A 24,854-nucleotide genomic window follows, 5' to 3' on the forward strand; every position below is an offset into this window, starting at 1 on the left:
GTTAAACAGACAGGGTGACAGCAGACAGCCCTGTTGTATTCCTTTCTCAATCTTGAACCTATCAATTGTTCCGTATAGGGTTCTAACTGTTGCTTCTTGACCCACATAAAGTTTTCTCAGGAGACAGGTAAGGTGATCTGGTATTCCTGTCTCTCTAAGAGCTTTCCACAGTTTGTCATGATTCACACAGTCAAAGGCTTTATTTAGTGTAGTCAGTGAAACAGAGATAGATGTTTTTCTGAAATTCCTGTGCTTACTCTATAATCCAGCGAATGTTAGCAATTTGATCTCTAGTTTCTCTTCCTTTTCTAAACCCAGCTTGAAAATCTGGAAGGTCTTGGTTCACATAATGCTGAAGCCTAACGTGCAAGATTTTAAGCATGACCTTACTAGCATAGGAGATGAATGCAACTATCCAACGTTTAGCACCTTCTTTGGTACTACCCTTCTTGGGGATTGGGATAAGAAATGACCTTTTCCAGTCCTCGGGCCACTGCTGGGTCTTCCAGATTTGCCTACATAATGAATGCAGAACCTTGATGGCATCATCCTTTAGGGATTTGAATAGTTCTGCTGGGATTTCATCACATCCACTGCTCTATTAACATCAGTGTTTCTTTCTTTTTTTTTTTTTTAACTTCAGTGTTTTTTAAGGCCCGCTTGACTTCACACTCCAGAACGTCTGACTCTGGGTGACTAACCACACCATTGTAGTAATCCAGTTCATTAAGATCTTTTTTATACAGATCTTCCATGTATAAAAATTTACTATTTGAGGTCACACAAATAGGAGGAAAAGCTATGACCAACCTAGACAGCATATTAAAAAGCAGAGATATTACTTTGCTGACAAATGTCCATAAAATCAAAGCTATGGTTTTTCCTGTAGTCAGTGTTCATTGGAAGGTCTGATGTTGACACTGAAACTCCAATACTTTGGCCACATGATGCAAAGGGCTGACTCATTAGAAAAGACCCTGATGCTGGGAAAGATTGAGGGCAGGAGGAGAATGGACTACAGAGGATGAGATGGTTGGATGGCATCACCAACTCAATGGACGTAAGTTTGAACAAGCTCTGGGAGATGATGAAGGGCAGGGAGGCCTGACATGCTGCAGTCCACAGGGTTGCAAAGAGTTGGACACGATGGAGCAACTGAACAACAACATCAAAAATAGTAAATCCAGTTGTGTCATACTCTTAAAATCCCTTGTGATTTCCTCCTGTTAAGATATGTTAGAGCAGATATATGGGAGAAAGAACTACAAGAAGATAAGGAAGAGGTTCATGTTTTCAAGTTTTACAGAACTCGAAATATATGTTGTTAGGAAGACAAAATTGAAGTTTTAAGAAAGGCTTTTATACTAGATGGGAATCATCTGTTGAGGGCAAAGCAATGACTCCTCAAAGCCTAGTGTGGGATACTTTGATTTGGTGCACAGTGGAACTATAGATATGGATACAAATAGAATAAAGCTTAATCTTTCTGTGAAGATTTATCTTTTATATTTGAAAAGTTTGTTTCAATCCTGAATTGCTGTTTTTATAAGGTTTAACTTGAGGCATGAAAAAAATGTTGCTTTGATTAGGTTACCAAAACTCCCACAAAAAACATTCTCTTTTTTCATAGGGTTGGTATAAGACAACCAAATCTCACTCTTAATTTATTCCTTATACCACTTTTAAGAAGGATCGCTACTTAAAAATCATCCAGTACATGCATACAATTCCATTCCTAAGGTGGTAAAGTGAGTCTTTCTGGAGTTTGCCTCCTATCTTTACTAAAAATGAACTGTACTCAATCATAAGCAAAAATCCTATATTAGTAAAATATGCCTGTAGTAAAGAGATTTGGAGACTATATGGAATTTTAATGTATATATTTATTAGAGACATTATTATTATAAAACATTGTCATTTGGGGGGATCCTTTCAAATGTTCCTGGTTATTTTTAATAGTCTTTCCCCTCAAACTGAGGGAATTTCTTTTCTCATCTTATCAGAGTTTCAGGCATAGTTCTTTTCTAAAATAAGCAAACAAAAGTGAAATAGTCAGCATGTTTGATAGGTCAGCAGCATTGTCCAACGACAAATGGCTATTTTTTTCAGAAATAGCAGTCCTCAGGAATCATGATGTTAGGTTTAGGAGAAGCTTAGATTCATATATCATCCAGAATTTCTTAGGTATTTTGTGACTAAATAGCATACGAATATTTCATTAAACATTGTCATACCTTTAAAAGCATCATGGTTTCTGATGTCTGTAGCCAATGTGACTTGTCTGCTTTGCTTACCTAAATTTTTCTGTCCTATATATCCTAATTAACTTCTTTTATTAGATATATTTCCACTCTGGTATATATTTCTCTCTCCATAGCTTTTTTAAACTTTGTACAGTGATAGAGGAAGCTACCAACAAACTCCAGACCATGGACAATTTTAGCAGCCCTCTGAATTCAAACATGGATTTTTAAATTATCTAAAATTGTTGAGGACTTCCCTGGTGGTACAGTGGATGAGAATCTGCCTGCCAGTACATGAGACACAGGTCCAATACCTGGTCCTGGAAGATGCCACAAGCCAAGAAACAGCTAAGCCTGTTCACTGGAACTGCTGAGTCTGCGTGCTGTAACTGCTAGGCCCACGTGCCACAACTGCTGAGTCTACCTGCCACAAGTACTGCAGCCTGCAAGCTCTAGGCCCACGAGCCACAACTGCTGAGCCTGCCTGCCACAAGTACTGCAGCCTGCAAGCTCTAGGCCCACGAGCCACAACTGCTGAGCCTGCCTGCCACAAGTACTGCAGCCTGCAAGCTCTAGGCCCACGAGCCACAACTGCTGAGCCTGCCTGCCACAAGTACTGCAGCCTGCAAGCTCTAGGCCCACGAGCCACAACTGCTGAGCCTGCCTGCCACAAGTACTGCAGCCTGCAAGCTCTAGGCCCACGAGCCACAACTACTGAAGCCATGTGCCTGGAGCCTGCGCTCCACAGCAAGAGAAGCCGCCACAGTGAGAAGTCTGCACACCACAACTAGAGGATAGCCCCTGCTTACTGCAACTAGAGAAAGCATGCATGCAGCAGTGAAGACCCAGCATAACCAAAAAAATAAATTAGTTTTTTCAAAAACTAATGAAAATACATTTTTTAATCCAAAAAAGTTGAAAACATGATTGTAAAAATCTAACCCATAGCTCAAGAATCAGATTTCAGGACAGGACATTTATGATGTAAAACTTTGCAGCCTATTGTGATCATGAAAAACAGCATGAGGGTTTCTAGAACTAATTTGTACTTTTTTAAACTTTATCTTTAAAAAAGCTAAGTCTCTAGAAAATGGTTAGCATCACTCTCATTTTAGTTCTTTGAAAAATTTATTATATTAACTGCATTATTTCCAGAATCAGCATAATTATGCTCTCTGTAAGCCTCTAAAATAATTCAGTAATACTCTTTTACAAATCTCTCATTAATTAGAAATTTGAAAACTGACTTTTGTTGATATTAAAGAATTATCATTAATTAAAAATATGATAATAGATGGTTATGTTTGAATCATTACCTTTCAGAAATGCATAATAAAGCATTTTACATGTGGCATTATATAGTATTTGAGATTTCCTTAAGAATAATATGAAAGGTAGGTAGATAAATGGAAATAAGATGCATCATAAATTTCAAATCATTGCAGCTTGATGATAGGTTCCTTGAAGATTGTTGTACTATTCTGTTTACTTCTGTATGTACTTAAAATTTTTATGTAATAACTCTGTGATCAAGTCTCTCTTATTTTGAGCATGAGAAACTAAATCCTTAATGTACTGTAAAATTTTAGTTTATTGTATTGGTTATAAGCATATTTTTATTCCTTTCTATTGATAGACTGAAGACATTAAAGAAATCGCCAGAAAGGCACAGGCTCTGCCAAAAGTCAACTCAAAGAGGCAGCGAATCGTGATTTTCACCCAAGGGAGAGAGGACACCATACTGGCTACAGGTACATGGGGAAGCTGTGGGAAAAACCCAGTATTATGGAGATTAATCATTATTTTAAAATTTTATATACTTTCTATTATGAATTACTCAAAACAGTGTATATTTTTCTTTTTAAGCTCTCCTTCATGCACTTTACTCACTGTCACCCCCACTCCAACTCCCGCCGCTGGCATCTGCCAATCTGTTCTCTGTATCTGTGATTTTGAGTTTTTTGTTATTATTTTTTTAATTCTACATATAAGTGAGATCATACAGTATTTGTCTGTCTGATTTATTTTGCTTAGTGTAGAGTACTGAAGTTTTATCCCTATTATTTCAAATGGTAGCATTTCCTTTTTTGTGGCTAAATAATATTTCACCATGTATGCGCGCACATGTGTGAGCTGATGTATATGTACATTATTTTTATCCATTCTGAAGTCTGTCCATTCTAAGTGTCTATCAATGGACACATAGATTTTTTCCATGTGTTGGCTATTGTAAATAATACTCCAGCGAAAATGGGGATGCAGATATCTCTTTGGGTTAGTGTTTTTGTTTCCTTCGTGACTCAGAAGTAGAACTGCTGAATCTTACGGTAGTTCTACTTATTTTTGAAGAGCCTCCATACTGTTTTTCATAGCAGCTGCACCAATTTACATTCCCACCAACAGTACAAAAAGGTACCTTTTTATCCACATTCTTGCCAACAGGTATTTTCTATCTTTATGATAGTTTAGCCATTCTAACAGGTATGAGGTGATACCTCATTATAATTTTGATTTGTATTTTCCTGATGAGTAGTTATTTTTGTACCTTTTTCGTGTACTTATTGGCCATCTATTGTCTTCTTTTGAAAAAATGTATATTCAGATCCTCTGTCCCTTTTTAAATTGGATTATTTGCTCTTTTACTGTTGAGTTGTATGAGTTCTTCATATATTTTGAATGTTAAACCATTATCAGGTATATGACTTGCAAATATTTTCTCCTATTCTATTGGTTGTGTTTTATTTTGTTAATAGTTGCCTTTGCTATACAGGAGTTTTTTAGTTTTAACTCCCACTTATTATTGTTATTTTAGCCTTTGCTTTTGGTGTCAAATCCAAAAATTCATCATCAAGACCAATGTCAAGGACTTACCCCCTTTGTTTCCCTCTAAGAGTTGTTTGATTTCAAGTCTTAGCTTCCAGTCTTTCATTCACCTTAAGGTGATGCTTATGTATGTTGTAAGATGGTGGTCCAGTCTCATTCTTTTGCCTATGGCTGTCTGGTTTTCCCAATACCACTTATTGTGAAGAAACTGTCCTTTCCCTATTGTGCCTTCTTGGCTCTTCTGTCATAAATGAATTGACCATATACGTGTGTGTTATTTCTGGGCTCTCTCTTCTGTTCTGTTGACCTATGTGTTTGTTTTATTCTGCAGTGCTATACTGTTTTGACTACTCTACCTTTGTAATATCATTTGAAATCAGGAAGTGTGATGCCTCTAGCCTCATTCCTTCTCTCAAGATTGCTTTGGCTATTCAGGGTAGTTTGTGGTCCCCTGCAAATTTTAGGACTGTTTGTTCTGTATCTGTAAAAATGTACCTTTTATTGTTTATTTTAATATATACACCTATCTTCTCCCAGTAAAAAAATGTTTCAAGAACTTATATTTATTAAAATTCAGTTAAGTGAATCCACTTTGACTTGTTTTGAAATTTTGGAGATATTGTCAGTCTAGAAATGTCTTTCCTGAAAATAAATAAATAAATCAATTTTACTTACCAAGTACCATGCTTGAATAAAATAAATTTATCTGATTATGAGCAAGTAGAATTCAGAAGTAAGTTACTTTCTTATTTTTAAACTTCAAGAAGGAAACCTCTCTTCTGTGTTTACTCAGCCATCTATTTTATAACTGTCATAGAATAGGAGTTTCATCTAGTAAACAAAACATTTATTCATTGAAATGAGTAATATTGTCACTATGATGCTGCCTACTGTTAAAGCCAAAATAAAAAACCTTTAAATATTCTCTGAATCATTAGGATTAAAACCAATCAGCTTATTAATAACTGTTATAAACAATAGCAATTATTACTTTTGTGTTTATTCAGTGCTCTGCAGAACACTGAAATTTAAGATAGCCTTGAAGATCTAGCTGAGAAATAAAATTGGTACACATCAAAATGTGAATACATGCATTAAAAGTCACTTCCGTCGTGTCCGACTCTCTGTGACCCCGTGGCCTATATAGCCCACGAGGCTCCTCTGTCCATGGGTTACTTCAGGCAAGAATACTGGAGTGGGTTGCCATTTCCTTCTCCAGGGGATCTTCCCAACCCAGGGAAGAAACCCATGTCTCTTATGTCTCTTGCATTGGCAGGTGGGTTCTTTTCCACTAGCACCACATGGAAAACTCAGTGAATACAACAAAGTATAATTATATTTTTTATTTATTGGTACAGACTATATGGGAAATATAGAAGGAGATCAGTAAATCTTGAAGAAAGATGCTATAGAGAATATGTAATAGGTTTTTTGTTGAATTAAATATATAAGCCTGAAATACGTAAAAGAAGAAACTATTGTCAAATTGTGGGAAGAAGGAACCCTACAGTTAATTTATTTCAACTTTCTTATTTTAGAATTGTCAAAATCAAGATTGAGAAGTTTACTTAAAATTATGTTTCAAAATTAATTCAGCGAGTGGTAAATAGTGAAGTGGGATGATAAATGAAATGAGATTTGTCATGAGTTAGTAATTGTGGAAGCTGGGTGATGGATATATGGGGGATGGTTATTATGTTATTACTTCCACCTCTACATATGTTTTAAAATCTCCATAATTAAAAGTGAATGAAACAGAAAGAAAAGTAAAAAAAAAATAATTTTTCAGACAAAATTCAGAGATATTAAGGACCTTTCCTAAGATACACTGATATCCTTGCTAAGTCTTGAATTTTAGGAGGAACTTAAAGAAAGGAGGGCCATCCAGTCAAAGAAGATCATGTAAGCAAAGGCACCAGGTAGTATATAATCTTTAATTGTTGTGACAGGAAAAGCCATGTTGTAAATGTGTACAAGGGAGAAAAGGGTCATGAAAAGATAGCCCTGCATTGATAATAACTACCTGGATTGCTGTCTTCCTATACCTTGTAGCCTCTTCGTGTCAGCACTGATCTCTTTGGAAAAGTGAAAAACATGCAGATTTTTTTATCTTACAGGAACTGGTATACTGCCTTCAGATTCAAAACATGCAATTTGTTGCTCTTTATGGAGACATTTATTTTAAGGCTTTATATATTCCAGATCTACATATTGTACAAGTGTCTTCCTCATTGTGAATTTGCACAATTTTCCCAAAATTGAAACCTTTAAAATTAGCCTCCCCTTCCTGTGACTGAATTTCCTTGTCAACTCATTTTGTTCTTTGTTAAATCTATTAAACCATGCTTAGGGATGCTTACCAGCAGGAATTTATTTGAGGAAAGACACTGGCTAATCTTTGCTGTTCCTACTCTATGAAAATGAACTTAAATTAGAGGATGCACTATATCTGCAATGCATGATAAATACAAGATGGATAGAGAATCTGTTCAGTGGTGTCAGCTACAAAAGCAAACATGATAAATGTTAATGCAGTTTTGAGCCCTGGGATAAGCTATTCAATGCAGAAGCATAGCTGAATCTCTTTGCTGTGTTGTTATTCATGGCAGCCAAATAAATGTCAATAATAAAAGAGAATTAAAGATTTTCATTTCCCAGAGGCAATCCTCTAATACGGCTTGATCTTTCATTTCATTTGTAATTCGTTCTCATGTCAGGATGCAATCATTCGCCAGGCTCTGGGTGTCATGTTAAGTCATTTAATAATGATTAAGAACATAAAAATGCTTGGCCTGTGGGGCAATTCACAGAAGAGATGCCAATTTGTTATTGTTTTTCCTCCTTCCCTCTTGAATATGGATCAGCTTTTTCCCACCTCCTAGCATTAAACTAATGGAAGATGGGGGAAAAAAGTATCCCTTAATTTACTATAAGTGACATTCCAGAATGGCACAAAGCAGTGCTAACACACTTATTAAAACACTAATTAGGAATCATTGTTCCTTAAACCTTGCACTGTAGAGTACTTTTAAATGATCATTGCTAAGTTTGTGGCATTTAGCAATAATGTAACAAAATTAGTTTCCTTGGTATTTAATTCTGGAGACCTTTCTCCTTTTGAGATGGAGTCTAGATAAACTGTTTTCTCTTGTATTATAAATATAATTTTTTGAATTCTTCTTTCATAAATTGCTTGTGAATCTAAAGACTTTTACCCTTACTCCTTTTTTGTTTTTTTGGTCACTTCTGTTTCATTTGGGAATCCATCTTCTATCCTTCCAGCCCAGAGGTTTTGTCACATACTAATCATTGGTTCATTGCTTGCAGGCTAATTGAGTTCTGTGCTTTTGGGGGAGTGAGGGGATTGGAGAGGGACTGGAAAGTAATGAGTAAGAGACTAGGGATGAAGGCAGAAAGAAAAGAAAAGTTGATTCTATCCATTTTGATCCTTTTAATAAATGTTGAATGAACCTGTTGGTAACATGGGAGTCAGGTTAGGGAAATCATTTCTGTGTCTATAAACTTTAGAAAAAGTAAGACTGAAGATTACCTACCGCAAAGCAGCTGCTAATAAGGTCTTCAAATATTAACATCTTACTAAAATAAGGATTGTAGTGGAAAAAAAGATTTTCTACATACACATGTATAAATATATACATATATGCACATATATACATATTTATATCTTTGTAGCAAGTTTGTTTTTCCAAGTTTCTGTACTAAATATATCATTGAAAATTGGAAGAAGCAATAGGACTTTTGTTCTGAATTGAAAATAACACATTTTACACAGTAGCTGTTATGAGACAATGAAATAGGTACACTGAAGAATAAACTGTAGATTTCTGTGAATACTTCCAGAGTGCTTTCTGATCTGTTTGAATTGTAATTGTGCCCTCAAAGAAAAAAGCAGACTTGGTCAGAGTTTCTTAATTGTAAAACTGGTGCTGTTATATTAGAATCACCTAATGGGCTTTTGGTAAATATTGCCCTCCCTTCATAAAAACACCTTCCTCTCAACCTGATACATCCCTGTGAGGAGTTAGAATATATATCCTCAAGAAGATGTGTAGGAATGGAGGTGACAGAGTCTGGGGGAAGAGAAATGCAAGGTTGTGAATTTGTTGAAAAAACTCCCTAAGTTGATAATGTGTTTGCACTTAGTCACTCAGTCAAGTCCGACTCTTTGCGACCCCATGGGCTGTAGCCTGCCAGGCTCCTCTGATTGTGGAATTCTCCAGACAAGAGTACTGAAATAGCCATTCCCTTCTCCATGAAACCTTCCCAACCAAGGAATCTTACCCAGATCTCCAGCATTGCAGACAGATTCTTTACTGTTTTAGCCACCCGGGAAGCCCCTTAGGTGACATAGCAATGCTACTGTCCTCTTCTCTCACTTTGAGAGCCACTGGATTAGGTGATTTGATAACGTTGCTTCAAGTTCTATGATCCTGTGGGATAATGGAAACAAAATCTTCTAGCAGCTAAGCATCTAATGCTTCAGTAAGTCAGGCCTTGTTGAGTCCTTCTCTTTCTCCATAAATCACAAGGTAACAAGGACTCACCCACAATGAAAAGCAATCTGTACACATACTACTTTACGTAGTCTCTGGCCTCTAGGGAGTTTGTAATTTAGGATAGTCACGTCATAGTGTCTTTTCTCGTTTTCTTATGAGTAAATGGGGTTATTGAAGTTTTTTGTCTTCGTGTTCTTGAGTCCTTAAACTTGTCACCCCATTTACTAGTTAAGTTTTCATGTTCTTTGAAAACAGTCAGGGCTGTCTATTACTCTCTAAGAAAAGCTCAGTGTGATTTGCAATTCGGGTAGGCATAAAGCACAGAAGGTGTGCAAAAGAAAATGCAAACTCTAAAGGAAAAACAATCTCAGCAGCTGAAAGAATAATGTCAGCACATCATCACAACTCCTACTGCTACAAAATATTATTATAAATCACTTTGAAAATGTTCTCCACTACAGCCAAACCAATTTTAAATCTTGTTCTTATTGGCATAGGTACTGGTAATGATGTGGATGGAACAAATTAAATAGCATTCTTTCAGAACATCTATGCATGGCTTTCTTAGGGAAAACTTCTTACCAGATGAGGTTTTATACAATATGAATTTTTCTTAACTTTTAATGTAAAAAGGTAACTTCTTAACTCATGTTCCATTTTAAATGTTTTGTAACCACAGAAGACAAAGTCCTTTAATTAATCCAGAAGTTGAAAATAATCTAGAATGACATATGTGGAACTGTCCTGTTCCTGACAAAGTATTGTCTTTGGGGCATGGTTTGTATGGTTTAGTGATCTCAGGCTTGTCAAGAAATGAGACTTCTTTCAACACCCACCTTTCTATCAAAGCTAGAAAGCAAAATGGAAGACAGCCTACCCTAGGCAAAGGTTAGCCTTATCATAGAATTTATTTTTGGAAGGACCTTTATTCAGATTTATTAAGGTATAGATTACATATGGTAGAATGCACATATATTTTACCAATTAACATGGAACAGCCACTGTAATCAAAATATAAAATATCTTGTATGGTTTGTTTTGAAATATAGTATGGATACACAACTGGTTCAGATTTTCATTATGTTGGCACATCATACCTATGATTTTCATACCTATGCCAGTGACCATCAGATCAAGTAAAAGAACCCTTCTAGCACTTTAGAACCCACACCTTGTGCTCCCCTCCTAATCATTACCCCCACCAAATTTACCCATTATTTTCGCTTCTACTGCTAACAATTTGTTTTGCTTCTTTTTAAAATAGAATCACCCAATATATAGGCTTTTTATCCTGCTCTGTCCCTATACTTTTTAAAGCACTACCTTCCTTTTTGACAACATGAGATGTTCAACTACTTCTTCATATAACCCCAGCTCCTTTCACGAGCAGATGTTTTTAGAAACCCAAATCTGGGTACCAGATATGCTCATTGCTACTTAAGAATCATTGCTTCTAGACCCTCTTACAAATAGATTGGCAGTATATGTATATTAAAGAAAACCCATGACTCCACACCTATTTATATTTATTTCTCTATCCATGTATATATTTAAATTCCATGAGTTCAGACTGATACCTTTGATTCCAGTCCAACAATAAAGTTCTTTCTGACCTTCTTCCTTTGTTTATTTATAACTTCTTACTCTGATATTGAAAGTTCTGGTTTCGTTATATAAGCTATACTTACTATTTGTTTCTTCCTAAAGTAGTTTTGTTTTTGGGCTTCCCTGGTGCAGTGGTAAGAAGTCTGCATGCCAATACAGGAGATACATATTCAATCCTTGGGTCGGGAAGAGCCTCTGGGGACGGAAGTGACAACCCACTCTAGTATTCTTGCCTGGGAAATCCTGTAGAGAGAGGACCCTAGCAGGCTACAGTCCATGGGGTCGCAAAACAGTTGGACACAACTTAGCAACTCAACAACAAATAGTTTTTAATTGCTTTCCCAAACCCTTGTGTGAAACACAGTGTTAGTTTACAGTTATTTTTGTCTTTGACCCTACAGTATCTAGTCAGTTCAGTTCAGTCGTATCCAACTCTTTGTGACCCCATGAACTGTAGCACGCCAGGCTTTCCTATCCATTCCCAACTCCCGGAGTTTGTTCAAACCATGTCAATTGAGTCAGTGGTGCCATCCAACCATCTCATCCTCTGTCATCCCTTCTCCTGCCCTCAATCTTTCCCAGCATCATGGTCTTTTTCAATGAGTCAGCTCTTTGCTTCAGGTGACCAAAATTTAGGAGTTTGAGCTTCAGCATCAGTCCTTCCATTGAATATTCAGGAGTGATATCCTTCAGGATTGACTGGTTTGATCTCCCTGCAATCAAGATGCTGTTATCCAAAAGTAACTTTAAGTTAGTTCTTTTTATTCTGTCCACTTCAGTATGGTTACATTATTCATTTGTAATACAGTTATATTTGTTAGAGTTTGTATTCTACTTTGGTTTCCTTTCGTATCTGGGTTGTTTTTTTTTAATTTATTTTTTAATTGAAGGGTAATTGTTTTTTAAATAAGTAAAAAATTTACTCTTTATATCTCACGTTCTCTGTGTTTTGACAAATGCATATGTTTATGTAACTACTACCATAGTTACAATTCAGAATTTTCCAAATGGATGGTACCAATTTATATAGAATGACTTTTTCCCCCTCACGTTTTCACCAGCATTTGATACTATCCATCTTTTTAGTTTTGTCATTCTGGTGAGTATGTACTAGTATCTCATTGTGCTTTTAATTGAAATTTTCCTGTTGTAATGAGGTGGGGCACATTTTCATCTGCTTATTAGCACTTGAATATCTAGTTTTGTAAAGTTCTTGTTGAAGTTTTTGTGCTTATTTGATTGTCTTATTGATTATAATTCTTACAGTCAGCATATAAGTCTTTGGTTAGAAGAGCCTTTAATTTTATTTATTTACTGTAAAATTCTATTTTGTATTCTTATTTCCTATAGCACACACAATGTATGTAAATATCAAATCATTTTGTTGTGCACCTGAAACTAATGTAATATTTTGTTTTGTTTTTAATGTTTAATGGATTATAGCTGATGAACATTGTTGTGTTAGTTTCTGCTGTACAGTAAAGTGAATCAGTTATACATACACATATATCACTCTTTTTAAAATTCTTTTACCATAAAGGCCATTAAAGAGTATTGAATAGAGTTCAATTACAGTAGGTCTTTATTAGTTATCTATTTTATATATATGTAGTGTGTTATACGGAGAAGGCAATGGCACCCCACTCCAGTACTCTTGCCTGGAAAATCCCATGGATGGAGGAGCCTGGTAGGCTGCAGTCCATGAGGTCACTAAGAGTCGGACACAACTGAGCGACTACCCTTTCACTGTTCACTTTCATGCATTGGAGAAGGAAATGGCAACCCACTCCAGTGTTCTTGCCTGGAGAATCCCAAGGATGGAGGAGCCTGGTGGGCTTCTGTCTGTGGGGTCGCACAGAGTTGGACACAACTGAAGTGACTTAGCAGCAGCAGCAGCAGTGTGTTATATTAATCACAATTTCCTAATTTATCTTCCCTGACCTTTCCCCTGGTAACCATACGTTTTGTTTCCTACATGCGTAACTGTATTTCTGTTTTGTAAATAAGTTCATTTGTACACTTTTTTCTAGATCCTACATGTAAGCAATATCATATGATATTTGTCCTTCCTCTGACTTAACTTCATTCAGTATGACAATCTCTAGGTCCATCTGTGTTGCTGCAAATGGCATTATTTCATTCTTTTTTTATGACTACTCTGAGTAATATTCGGTATACCAGATCTTCTTTATCCATTCTTCTGTGGATGAACATTTAGGTTGCTTCCATGTCCTGGCTGTTGTAAATAGTGCTGCAGTGAACCTTAGGATGCAAGTATCTTAGAAAAGCCTTTAATTTTAATATAGTCAGATTTATAGTGTTTTCCTCTGTGGTAAATAAACTTTCATGTTCTTTTGAGGAAAATCTTTACATATGCCAAGCTCATGTCTTCATATTTTCCTATTCTTTTTTCCTAAAGTTTTAATTTTAAAAAATCTTTCATGTAGATCCACAGTCCATCTAGAATTAGAGCTAGTTTTTATATATGGTGTGATCTAGAAGGCATGATTCATTCATTTTACCCATATGAATAACCAACTGACCCGTCATCCTCTTCCTAACTGCACTAAATTGATACCTTTGTCATATTTCAGATGATCTTATATCTGTGATTCTTTTTCTCGACTATTCTGTTCCATTGTCTCTTTATTCTTATACTGGTTTACATTGTCAGTTACTTAGTTTATATAATCACCTTTATTATCTGATTATTATCAGCTTTCTAACTTTGTTCTTCAGGACTCTCCTGGTTCTTCTTGGTCCTTTGCATTTCCACATAAATTCCAGAATCTGTTTATTATCGCCCCCTCTAAAGTTTTTTGTTTTTTGTTTTTGTCAAATTCTTAATAGAATTTTTTTGAGATTTTATTGAATCTGCATTTCAGTTACAGAGAATTAATACCTTTATAATATTGTGCTTTCTAATCCATAGAGTATTTCCCTCTGATATTTTAAGTGGTCTTTAATTTTTCTCAAAATGTTTGTTATTTTCAGTGTAATAGTCTTGTAATGTCTATCTTTGTAAGATTCCAAGTTTTTTGTCTTTTAGTGCTATCCCTTTTTAAATGACATCCTTTTAGATTTCAGTTTCTATTTGCTTTTTATTGATGTATAGATTTTTTATTGTGACCTTGTTTTTATTCATTTTAGTAATGTATCTTGGTTCTGTAGGATTTTCTGTATATATAATGATATCATCTGTGAATATTTACAGATTTACAATTTTGCTTCTTTCCCAAATATTAACTTTATTTTTTTTTTGGCTGTATGGGCTTTCTCTAGTTGTAGCAAGCGGGAGCTACTCTCTAGTTGTGGTGTGCGGGCTTCTCAGTGCGGTGGCTTCCCTTGTTTCGGAGCACAGGCGCTAGGACACAGGTTCAGTACTTGAGGCATACAGGCTTAGTTGTTCCGCAGCACGTGGGATCTTCCCCCATCAGTGACTGAACCACTGTCTCTTGCACTGGCAGGTGAATTCTCTATCACTGAGCTACCAGGGAAGTCCCACAGATGTTTGCATTCTTTCAAACTTTTTCTCAACTGTATTATCTAGCACAGTACAGCATATCAAATATGAGTACAGTTGAAATGGTTATTTTGAGCATCTTTGTCTCATTTCCAACAGTGAAAAACCTTCAGTACTTCATCAAAAATGATATTTGCTATAGTCTCTTGGTCAATATTCTTTATCAAATTAAGGAAGTTTCCTTCCAGTCATAGTTTACTAAGAATTTTATTGTTGTTGTTAAGACTATTTTTACTCATGAAAGAATGTTGTGTTTTATCCAATAACTGTCCTGATCTATTAAGATTGCTATATGATTTCTTTCCTTCTTTTCCTTTTAATGTGTGAATTATAGCTTGGTTTTGGAGTGGTAAAACCACCTTCGCATTCTTGAGATAATCCCAATATAATTGTGATATTCTTGTATTACATCATTGGATTTGATCTAATTATGATTTGTTTCTGATTTTTGCAGTGTTGCTTAGAGAGAGTTTCCTTATAATTTTCCTTTCTTGTAACATTTTGTTAGTTTGAGTAGGAACATTATGATGATCTTATAAAGTGAATTAGATAAGTGCCTTTTGCTGTTCTAGAGTTTTATTACACTGATGTTAGTTTTATGTAAATATTATAAAGAGTTCATCCTTCAAAATGTCCTGGCCTAGGGAATACTTTGTTGGATGACTTTTCATTGCAGATTCAGCTTCTTTCATCGAATCAGAATGTGTAGCTTCCATTTCTTTCTATGCTAGTTTTGATAAATTGTGCTTTTTCTAGGAATTTTTTTCATCTAAATATTAAAATCTATCAGCATAAAATTATTTATACTCTTCTCTCACCTTCCTGCTTACTATAGGATTTATGATGTTCTTTTTAAAATTCCTGACGTTGGAATTAAATTTCTGCTCTTTTCCTTGATCACTTCCTAGAAGTTTAATTTAGTTAGGATTTTCCAAGAAGTAGATGCCAAGATGAAGTTATAGGGACTTGCCTGGTTATCCAGTGGTTAAGAGTCCACCTGCCAATGCAGAAGACACAGATTAGATTCCTGGCCCAGGAAGATCCCACATGCCTCAGAGCAACTAAGCCCATGTGCCACAACTACTGAGCCTGTGCTCTAGAGACCATGGACCGCAGCTACTGAGCCGGCATGCTACAGCTACTGATGCCTGTGTCCCCTGGAGCCTGTGCTCATCAAGAGAAGACACTGTAAACAGAAGCCTGCACACCACTACTAGAGCGTAGCCCCCATTCACCTCAACTAGAGGAAGCTGGTGGGCAGCAACAAAGACCCAGCCAGCCACAGATAATTAATTGTTTACATTTTTGAAAAGATGAAGTGAAATGTCAAAAGATTTATTGAAGGAAACACCTGTGAAGGATAATAAGATGGCAGTCAGAGGGGGCAAAGAGACCTGTCCAATTGTGATGCAGGTCTGTTCCCTGTGTTAGAGAGAAGGAAAGTACATAGGAAAGAAGGAAAGTAGGAAGAGGCTTAGGTTATAATACAGTTAAGTTTTGACAACATCAGTGAGGATTCCTCAAGCCATAGTTGCTCATCAAGCCAGGTCTTTGAACAGAGTCCCACCTCTCTCAAGAATAGGATTCCAGGGCTTCCCTGGTTACTCAGTGGTAAAGAATCTACCTGCCAGTGCAGGAGACTCGGGTTCAATCCCTGGTCCAGGAAGATCCCACATGCCGTGGAGCAACTAAGCCCATGGGCCACAGCTGTTGAACCTGTGTTCTAGAGCCCAGAAGCCACAGCTACTGAGCCCATATGCCACAACCCAAAGCCTGCGTGCTTAAGGTCCCGTGCTCTGTAACAAGAGACGCCACAGCAGTGAGAAGCCTGCACGCCTCACTAGAGAAAAGCCCACACAACAGCAAAGACCCAGCACAGTCAATAAATAAATAAATAAATGAAGCAACAGCCAAAAAACAAAAAAAACTCCACTGTCTTCCTGCTGTGCTCAGTCCCATGCTGTTGGGAAGCATGGACCCAGCATGAAAGCAGTGATGGATTCAGAACATAGCTAGTTCCATCAGTTAGTTATGGCACATGGCAGATCTGAGAGGCGCATTTTGATGGCCTCCACAGGGTTGATCAATTATTATTAGTCTTATAGAGAATCAAGTGCCTTCATTGATTTTTCTCAATTATCTAGTTTAATTTTCATCTTTGAAATTTATTTTTATTTATTTTTCATCTTTCAATAAATCCTTAAGTTACTTAGAAAGTTTTGCTTAATTTCCAAGTACCTGGAGATTTTCTAATTATCATTTTGTTTCTGACTTTGTTTAATTTTATTGTGATCAGATATGTTGGGTGATTTTATTTCTTCAAAATTGTTGTAATTTTGTTTTTACTGCATGCCATATGGTTAATTTTATACATATTCTTTGGGCATTTAAAAAAATGCAAATGCTGATATTCTTATATATGGTCTTTATATACACAGTTAGGTCAAGTTTGTCAAGTTTGTAGTTCAGACCATTTATATTCTTGTTTATTTTTGTCTGCTTGTTTTTTCAGTTATGAAGAGAGGTTTATTAAACAGCCCTACTCTGATTTGAATTTGTGTATTTCTCCTTTTGGTGCTATCAAGTTTTGATTTATGTATTTTGAAGGTATCCTATTACACGCACATAAGTTATTTTGTTTAATATTTATTTATTTATTTTTGGCTGCGCTGGGTCTTATTTTCTATACACGAACTTTCTCTAGTTGCGGTGAACAAGAGCTAGTCTTCATTGTGGAACACAGACTTCTCACTGTGGGGGCTTCTCTGGCAGAGCATGGGCTCTAGGCATCCAGACTTCTCTAGCTGCTGCATGTGGGCTCAGTTGCTCTGAGGCTTGTGGGGTCTTCCCAGAGCAGGGATCAAACCCATGTCCCCTGCATTGGCAGGTAGATTCTGGACTCATAGACCACCAGGGAAGTCCTGTATATAAGTTTAGAATTCTTTTATCTTCATGATAAACTGAACATTTTATCATTTTGAGATGTCCCTTTTTACTTCTAATAATGCCTCTTGCCTCAATGTCTGTGGTATCTGTTATTAGTGTAAATATGCCAGCTTTCTGTGGGTTATTATTTGCACTGGTGCATGTGTTTCTATTCCTTTACTTTCTACCTTTCTTTGGTCTTAATTTAAGATTTTTTTTTTGCAGTCATCATATAGTTTTTGTTGTTTTTCAATTCTGACAATCTCTATCTTTTGGAATCTTTATATTAAATATAAATAACTCATATGATTGGATTCATGTTCTATTTTCTCATATTTGTTTTCTTTTTTCTGTCCTTTCCTGCATCTTTTGGATTAATCAGATGTTTTTAATTCTCATTTCTATCTCTATATGTTTGCCAGTGGTATATCTTTTAATGTGTACCCTAAAGATTACAGAACCTATCCTTGACCTATTAAAGTCAAATATAAACGATAACTTCTGCCACTTCGCATACAATAGTAGGATCTTGTGTGTGTGTGTGTGTGTGTGTGTGTTAGTTGCTCAGTCGTGTCCGATCTTAGAAGTTTTAAATCCATCTAAACCTTTCAATCTTTTGTATTATTGTTGTCATTCATTTCAGTTCTACAGATATCTTTACATATATCTTAATGCCTTGTAGTGACAAAACACTGTTATCTTCTGCAGTTGAGTATACTCCTTCCATTGTTTCTCTTTCCCTTTTGCATTTCCGTGTTTTCGTCTAAGTATTTACAAATTATTGCATAATTTTTCTTCTGCCTAAACAGCTCCCCTTTTAGTGTTTCAGTCAGTGTGTGAATTCTTTTGGGTTTTGCTTGAAAATGTTTCTATTTTGCCTTTCAATAAATATGGAACTCTATATACTGGGTTATATTACTTGAGCTCTTTAATGATCACCTTCCATTATCTTTTGGATTCTTTTATCTTTGTTGAGAAGCCAGGCATTAGTCTTATTCTTGGTTCTTTGAACATGATAGTTTCATTTTCTCTTACTGCTTTTTGCGATTTCTCTTTGAGCTTAACTTTGGTTTGTTTGTCTTTTGACTTTTTATCTTGTATGGAGTACAGGTAATTAACAATACTGTGATAGTTTCAGGGCTACAGCAAAGGGACTCAGTGATACGTATTACATGTGTCCATTCTCCTCCAAACTATACTCCCACCCAGGTAGCCACACAGCATTGAGCTGAGTTCTCTGTGCTATATAGGAGGACTTTGTTGGTTATCCATTTTAAATCTAGCATTGTTAACATGTCAATCCTAAACTCCCTGACTATCTCTTACTCCGATACTTCCTCCCCTGACAAGCATAAGTTTGTTCTCTATCTTTGACTTTAATTTTGTATTTGGTTTTGTGTTTATCCTATTGGGATTTTTAGTGCTTCTTTCATCTTTGACTCTGCATCATCTTCTTAATGTTGCTGAACAATTTGGGAAAATTCTCAGTAATTATCTCTTTAGATACTGCATTTCTGTCTTTCCAATTAGAGACCAATCACACATATCTTGGGCCTTTTTCATTGTGTTCCATATGTCTTTTTTACCTTTTTTGTATCTTTTATCCTTTTTCTTCCCTCAGGCTTCAGCTTGTGTGTTTTGCAGTGACCTAGCATTAGTTCACTAATCCTTTCTCTTTTGCTTTCTCCTATCTGCATTTCAACACATCTGTTGATTTCATTATTTCAGTAATCACATTCTTCTTTTTCTAAATTATTTGGTTCTTTTTTATTGATCTCAGTTTTATAATGTAATCCTCTACCTTGTCATTAATTTTTCAAACATGTTAATTATAGTAATAGTAAACTGCATGTCCAAAAGCTATATCTCAGTTATCTGTAGATCTGTTTCTTTTATCCCTAATAAATTATGGCATTTCTGCTGGTGATACTGTCTTTTTGTAGAAGGCAGCTAAAGTAAAGCTAGATCAGAAGGTGAACCAACACAAGGCTTTGTTGCAGTTTTTATAAGGCTCAGTCTATTTCTGGTTTTTTTTCCTCCTCACTCCTGAAATTCTGCAGGTCTCCTGAAATCCTGGGGTATTTGCTAGGATCCCTACTCACTGGTAGGTTCTCTTTGGCACCATATAACTACCAAAAACATTACTCTGCCTTTTAGAGATCTTCTGCTTAATCTGTTGACCTCTTGTCTGCTGCCTTACAAATTTGGCAGATACTGCAAAGGAGAAAACGCCTGAGACCAGTCTTACTCCACTACCCCCTTCATGATCATGGCACTTCAATTCAGATTGCCTTCACTCCAGGTGTGTCTCACCAGGCCTGGAGAGTGCCAGAAACTCCATTGGCTTTGTTGCCTCTTGTGCACTTAGTCGCTCAGTTGTGTCCAACTCTCTGCGACCCTGTGGACTGTAGTCTGCCTGGCTTCTCTGTCCATGGGGATTCTCTAGGCAAGAATACTGGGTTAGATAGCCATTTCCATAAACTGTGGAAAATTCTTCAAGAGGTGGGAATACCAGACCACCTGATGTGCCTCCTGAGAAACATGTGTGCAGGTCAAGAAGCAACAGTTAGAACTGGACATGGAACAATGGACTGGTTCCAAATTGGGAAAGGAGGACAACAAGGCTGTATATTGTCACCCTGCTTATTTAACTTATATGCAGAGTGCATCATGCGAAATGCTGGACTGGATGAAGCACAAGCTTGAATCAAGATTGCCAGGAGAAATATCAATAACCTCAGATATGCAGATGACACCACCCTTATGGCAGAAAGTGAAGAGGAACTAAAGAGCATTTTGATGAAAGAGGAGGATGAAAAAGCTGGCCTAAAGCTCAGCATTCAGAAAACTAAGATCATGACATCCTGTCCCATCACTTCATGGCAAATAGATGGGGAAACAATGGAAACAGTGACAGACTTTATTTTTGGGGGCTCCAAAATCACTGCAGATGGTGACTGCAGCCATGAAATCAAAAGACACTTGCTCCTTGGAAGAAAAGCTATGACAAACCTGGACAGCATATTTAAAAAGCAGAGACATTACTTTGCCAACAAAGGTCCATCTAGTCAAAGCTTTGATTTTTCTAGTAGTCATGTATGGATGTGAGAGTTGGACCATAAAAAAAGCTGAGCAGTGAAGAATTGATGCTTTTGAACTGTGGTATTGGAAAAGATTCTTGAGAGACCCTTGGACTGCAAGGAGATCCAACCAGTCAATCCTAAAGGAAATCAGTCCTAAATATTCATTGGACGGACTGATGCTGAAGTTGAAGCCCCAACACTTTGGCCACCTGATGCAAAGAACTGACCCTTGGGAAGAGACCCTGATGCTGGGGAAGATTGAAGGCAGGAGGAGAAGGGGATGACAGAGGATGAGATGGTCGTATGGCATCACTGACTCGATGGACATGAATTTGAGCAAGCTCCAGGAGTTGGTGATGGACAGGGAAGCCTGATGTGCTACAGTCCATGGGGTTGCAAAGAGTCGGACATGACTGAGCAACTGAACTGAACTCCTTCTTAAGGGGATCTTGCTGACCCAGGAATCAAATGGGTCTCCTGCATTTCAGGCAGATTCTTTACCAGCGGAGCTAAGGGGAAGCCCTCTTAGCATAAGCCAGTTCCCCAGATTCTGAGACATTCACCAGAACCAAGAATTACCAGGCCCTGAAGGAGAAAGTCAACTTTTAGCACATCAGCATAGCTCTTAAAGGTTCTCTTTTCTCAGAGGTCTTGTCCCATCAAGTCTTGACTACTTTGGCAGCTCTCATACCTTCATTTATTAAAAATTTAAAAAAAATTTTTTTCAACTGTTCTAGCTGTTTATGATGTATGAGTTGGTTTGTTATAAGCAATAGCAATAGAACCTAACATCCTTAGTGAATATCTTTTATTATAAATTTGAAAAGTATATGGTCCTGGAAAGTTAAGTGGGCTGATCTATTTGTTATGTAAGGTTGTTAGCTGATTTAGTAATACTGCACCCATAATCCACTTTGAAAACTGCTAGATTAGGTAATTTCCCCATGACCCCGAAGTTAGAGGCAAAAACAGCTGGATTAGAACCTAACCTTTTGATTCTTAATCTAGTATAATCTATTCTGCACTATGCTGCCTTATGTATTTATTGCAGCAGTGGTTCTCAGCTTGGAGCAGTTGTTCTCTTTCCTGTTGGTTGCCACAATGGAATAGGTAGAGGAAGGTTGGGGAATTCTACTAGTATCTAATGGATAGAGGCCAGAGATGCCACTAGACATCCTTTAATTCACAGGATAGCAACTCACAACAAAGAATTATCTGACCCAAAATATAGATGGCACCAGGGTTGGAAAACCCCTGGCTCACAGTGTACCTCAGAATGTTTATTTAAATGATCACTATCTCCTTCCCGGTTACACACTTAACCGTAAGATCAATAACAGTAAATCTTCAGGTAGGAATACACCCAGGGGCCCCTTAATCTAAGAAAGCGTCTATGTATGAACTAGTCCATACTGGGTTAACTGTGTTTTTTAGAGTTTCTCCCAAATACCCTCCAATACTCTTTAGTTAGAATCTGTTAGAGCTAGAAAACATTCTGATGAAAAAGAGTGTGTACCTATAAATGCATTTCATGTATGTGAATGGATATCTAGATGCTAGATATGTTTAGCTACACACTGACAGATAGATAGATAGTGAGCTCACTCTATCATGTACGACTCTTTATAACCCTGTGGACTGTAGCCTACCAGGCTCCTCTGTCCTTGGAATTTTTCAGACAGGAACACTGGAGTGGGTTGTCATTTCCTGACCCAGGGATTGAACCCATATCTTCTGTATCTCCCGCATTGGCAGGCAGATTCTCTACCTTGGAGTCACTTGGGAAACCCTAGATGGATAGACGTTAGCTTGAATAGTTCTTAGAGCATGTATCTGTTGTGTTTTAAAACTATATAATCAATTTCTATAATTTAAAGCTCTTGAAAGTATACAAATAGATATTTACCTAAGAAGTATATTACCAAATATTTTTCAGAGTAATTATTGATTATACCCAGTAAGTGATTTTCCTGCAATTCAATTAGACACCAAAATTCATTTTTCAGAACATTACAACTTGGCGGCAAAATTTTATTTTGGCTTAAACACCGCATGCAAGTTTTTGGCTCGGATAAAAACCTTTGGAAGGGTAGCAGATAAGTATAATTCAGATAATTGAACAGCTAAATTTTTCCTCAGTTAAAAGGAATAAAGTGTTTTTACATTTAATATGAAAAACTATTTAAATGAGGACTTAACTGTTGCCTTGTTCCTATTATTAGGATCAGACAGTTTATCCCAATTAAACATCTTAAGAAGCTCATATCATTTTTGAATCATTGATTTTTAAAGTAGCCCTATAGAAGCCAGTATTCCTGAGGACTTTCCCCCTTTGTTTAATCTTGGTCCATAAAGTTTGCTTGTCCCTGTTTCTAGTAAACTATTTTAAGTTCCTATATTTAGAGCTTTTCTTGTCCCAAGAAAGTGGCCTATTTTTTTTGTCTCATTATTTTGCACTTAATATCAGCAATCCCCAACCTTTTTGGCACCAGGAACTAGTTTCGTGGAAGACAGTCTTTCCATGGACTAGGGGCGGGGGGTGGTTTAGGGATGATTGAAGCGCATTACTTGTTTTTTTTTTTTAATTTTCTACAACCTTAATTATTAATGTTCTTTTGACATTAATTTTAATTTCCATATATTAAAATTTCGATGAACCCTTTTTTAAAATTTATTTTTAATTGACAGATAGTTGCTTTACAATGTTGTGTTAGTTTCAAGCACTGTACATTTATTGTATACTTTATTTCTGTTGTTATCACTTCAGCTCTACCTCAGATCATCAGGCATTAGATTCCAGAGGTAGGGACTCCTAGTTTATATGATTTGCTCATTGTAATAAATTTTGACCATACTCTGATTTCCTAGAATTTCACCCATACTCACCTATAACAAAGGGAAAATTTTTTTAAGTGCCTTGTGAGTAGGCAGTACCTTCACATGGTTCAGAATTCAAAGCGTATAATAATTAGGGCTTGTTCAGCTGTCCGGTACTTGTGAGGAAATAGTTTTTCATTATTTGAATAACCACAAAACTTGTCTTCAAAACTTACATACTTTTGGAAATGGAAGGGGGGCACTATTAATTGTAATAGGACTATCCTGGGCAAACCAGTCTATGTGGCTATGCAAGTCATTATAGATATTTAAACAAAACTATTTAGTAAAATGAATTACTACATTGGTTGATGTTTTGGACTTGTGTTATTTCTAAAATTTCTTCCAACTCACAAATTCTTGATCATGTGCTAAGAATATGCCAGATAATATAGAATTTAAGCCTGAGAATCTCTAACTCCAAGAAGAACAAGTTGGAGAGGCAAGATACCGACAGATTAAAACAGTAAAGTAGCCGTATAAACGAATTCAAGTCAGGGTCATTTTACTGAATGCCTTCTATATTCAAAAATTGTAGTTACAGAGATAAAATAAGACAAAATCTCCTTTTCTTGGAATCTAGAAGAGACATAGCCCACTAATACAACATGAGAAGTTGTATACAACTTTTATGAGCAAATTTTTATAGGATCAAGAATGAAGAAATTTGTAAGTTTCACAGAGGAAGTGGTGTTTGAATTAGGCTTTGAAGAATACTTACAGTTTTGGCAAGTTGATATTACAAAAGAATTTAAGTTAATGGAGCACTAAGATCAAAAGGCAAAGAGCCCTTAAAGGGTATGATGTATCACAGAGAAAGTTACATATCAGGGAGATGGGTGTGGGTAAGCATGAAATGGTAAGTTGTAATAGGCCTTTGAATGCTGTACTGCACAGGACATGATTAAGTGCTTAAAGTACATACTGAGAAGAAAGAGATTTGGGCTGAGAAACATCTTGTGGTCAGTTTATCATAATTCAATAAAAGAAAGGAACTATACTTACACTTGTTTATAAAGCTCTGTTTCAGAAGGATCAACAAATACTAAAGATGTAGATCTTTCTTTTTTTTTTTTTTAATTAAATGCCAAATAATAAAAGCTGCAATAATCCCTCTAAAACGTATTAGTGATGAACAATCCCATGGGCTTAGAATGAGACAAATTTGATAGGGTTAGAAAAATTGTAGAGAAAAGGAGCTATATATAAACTGGGATGAAAGCACTAGGGAAAACGCCTTAGAAAATTAATAAAGATT

At 36.4% G+C, this 24,854-nt stretch overlaps 1 protein-coding gene across 7 annotated transcripts in view; it reads left to right on the forward strand.

Annotated features, from left to right (window-relative positions):
• The window catches only part of ADK (adenosine kinase), a 551,078-nt gene that overhangs the window by 454,940 nt on the left and 71,284 nt on the right, over positions 1–24,854 (forward strand). For all 7 annotated transcript variants that reach the window (XM_043925032.1, XM_043925036.1, XM_043925033.1 and 4 more), the window contains one exon: positions 3,880–3,994. In XM_043925032.1, the coding sequence (XP_043780967.1) occupies positions 3,880–3,994 (115 nt within the window). The remainder of the gene's footprint in view (positions 1–3,879; positions 3,995–24,854) is intronic.

Source organism: Cervus elaphus, chromosome 15 (genome assembly GCF_910594005.1).
Source record: "Cervus elaphus chromosome 15, mCerEla1.1, whole genome shotgun sequence".
NCBI lineage: Eukaryota > Metazoa > Chordata > Mammalia > Artiodactyla > Cervidae > Cervus > Cervus elaphus.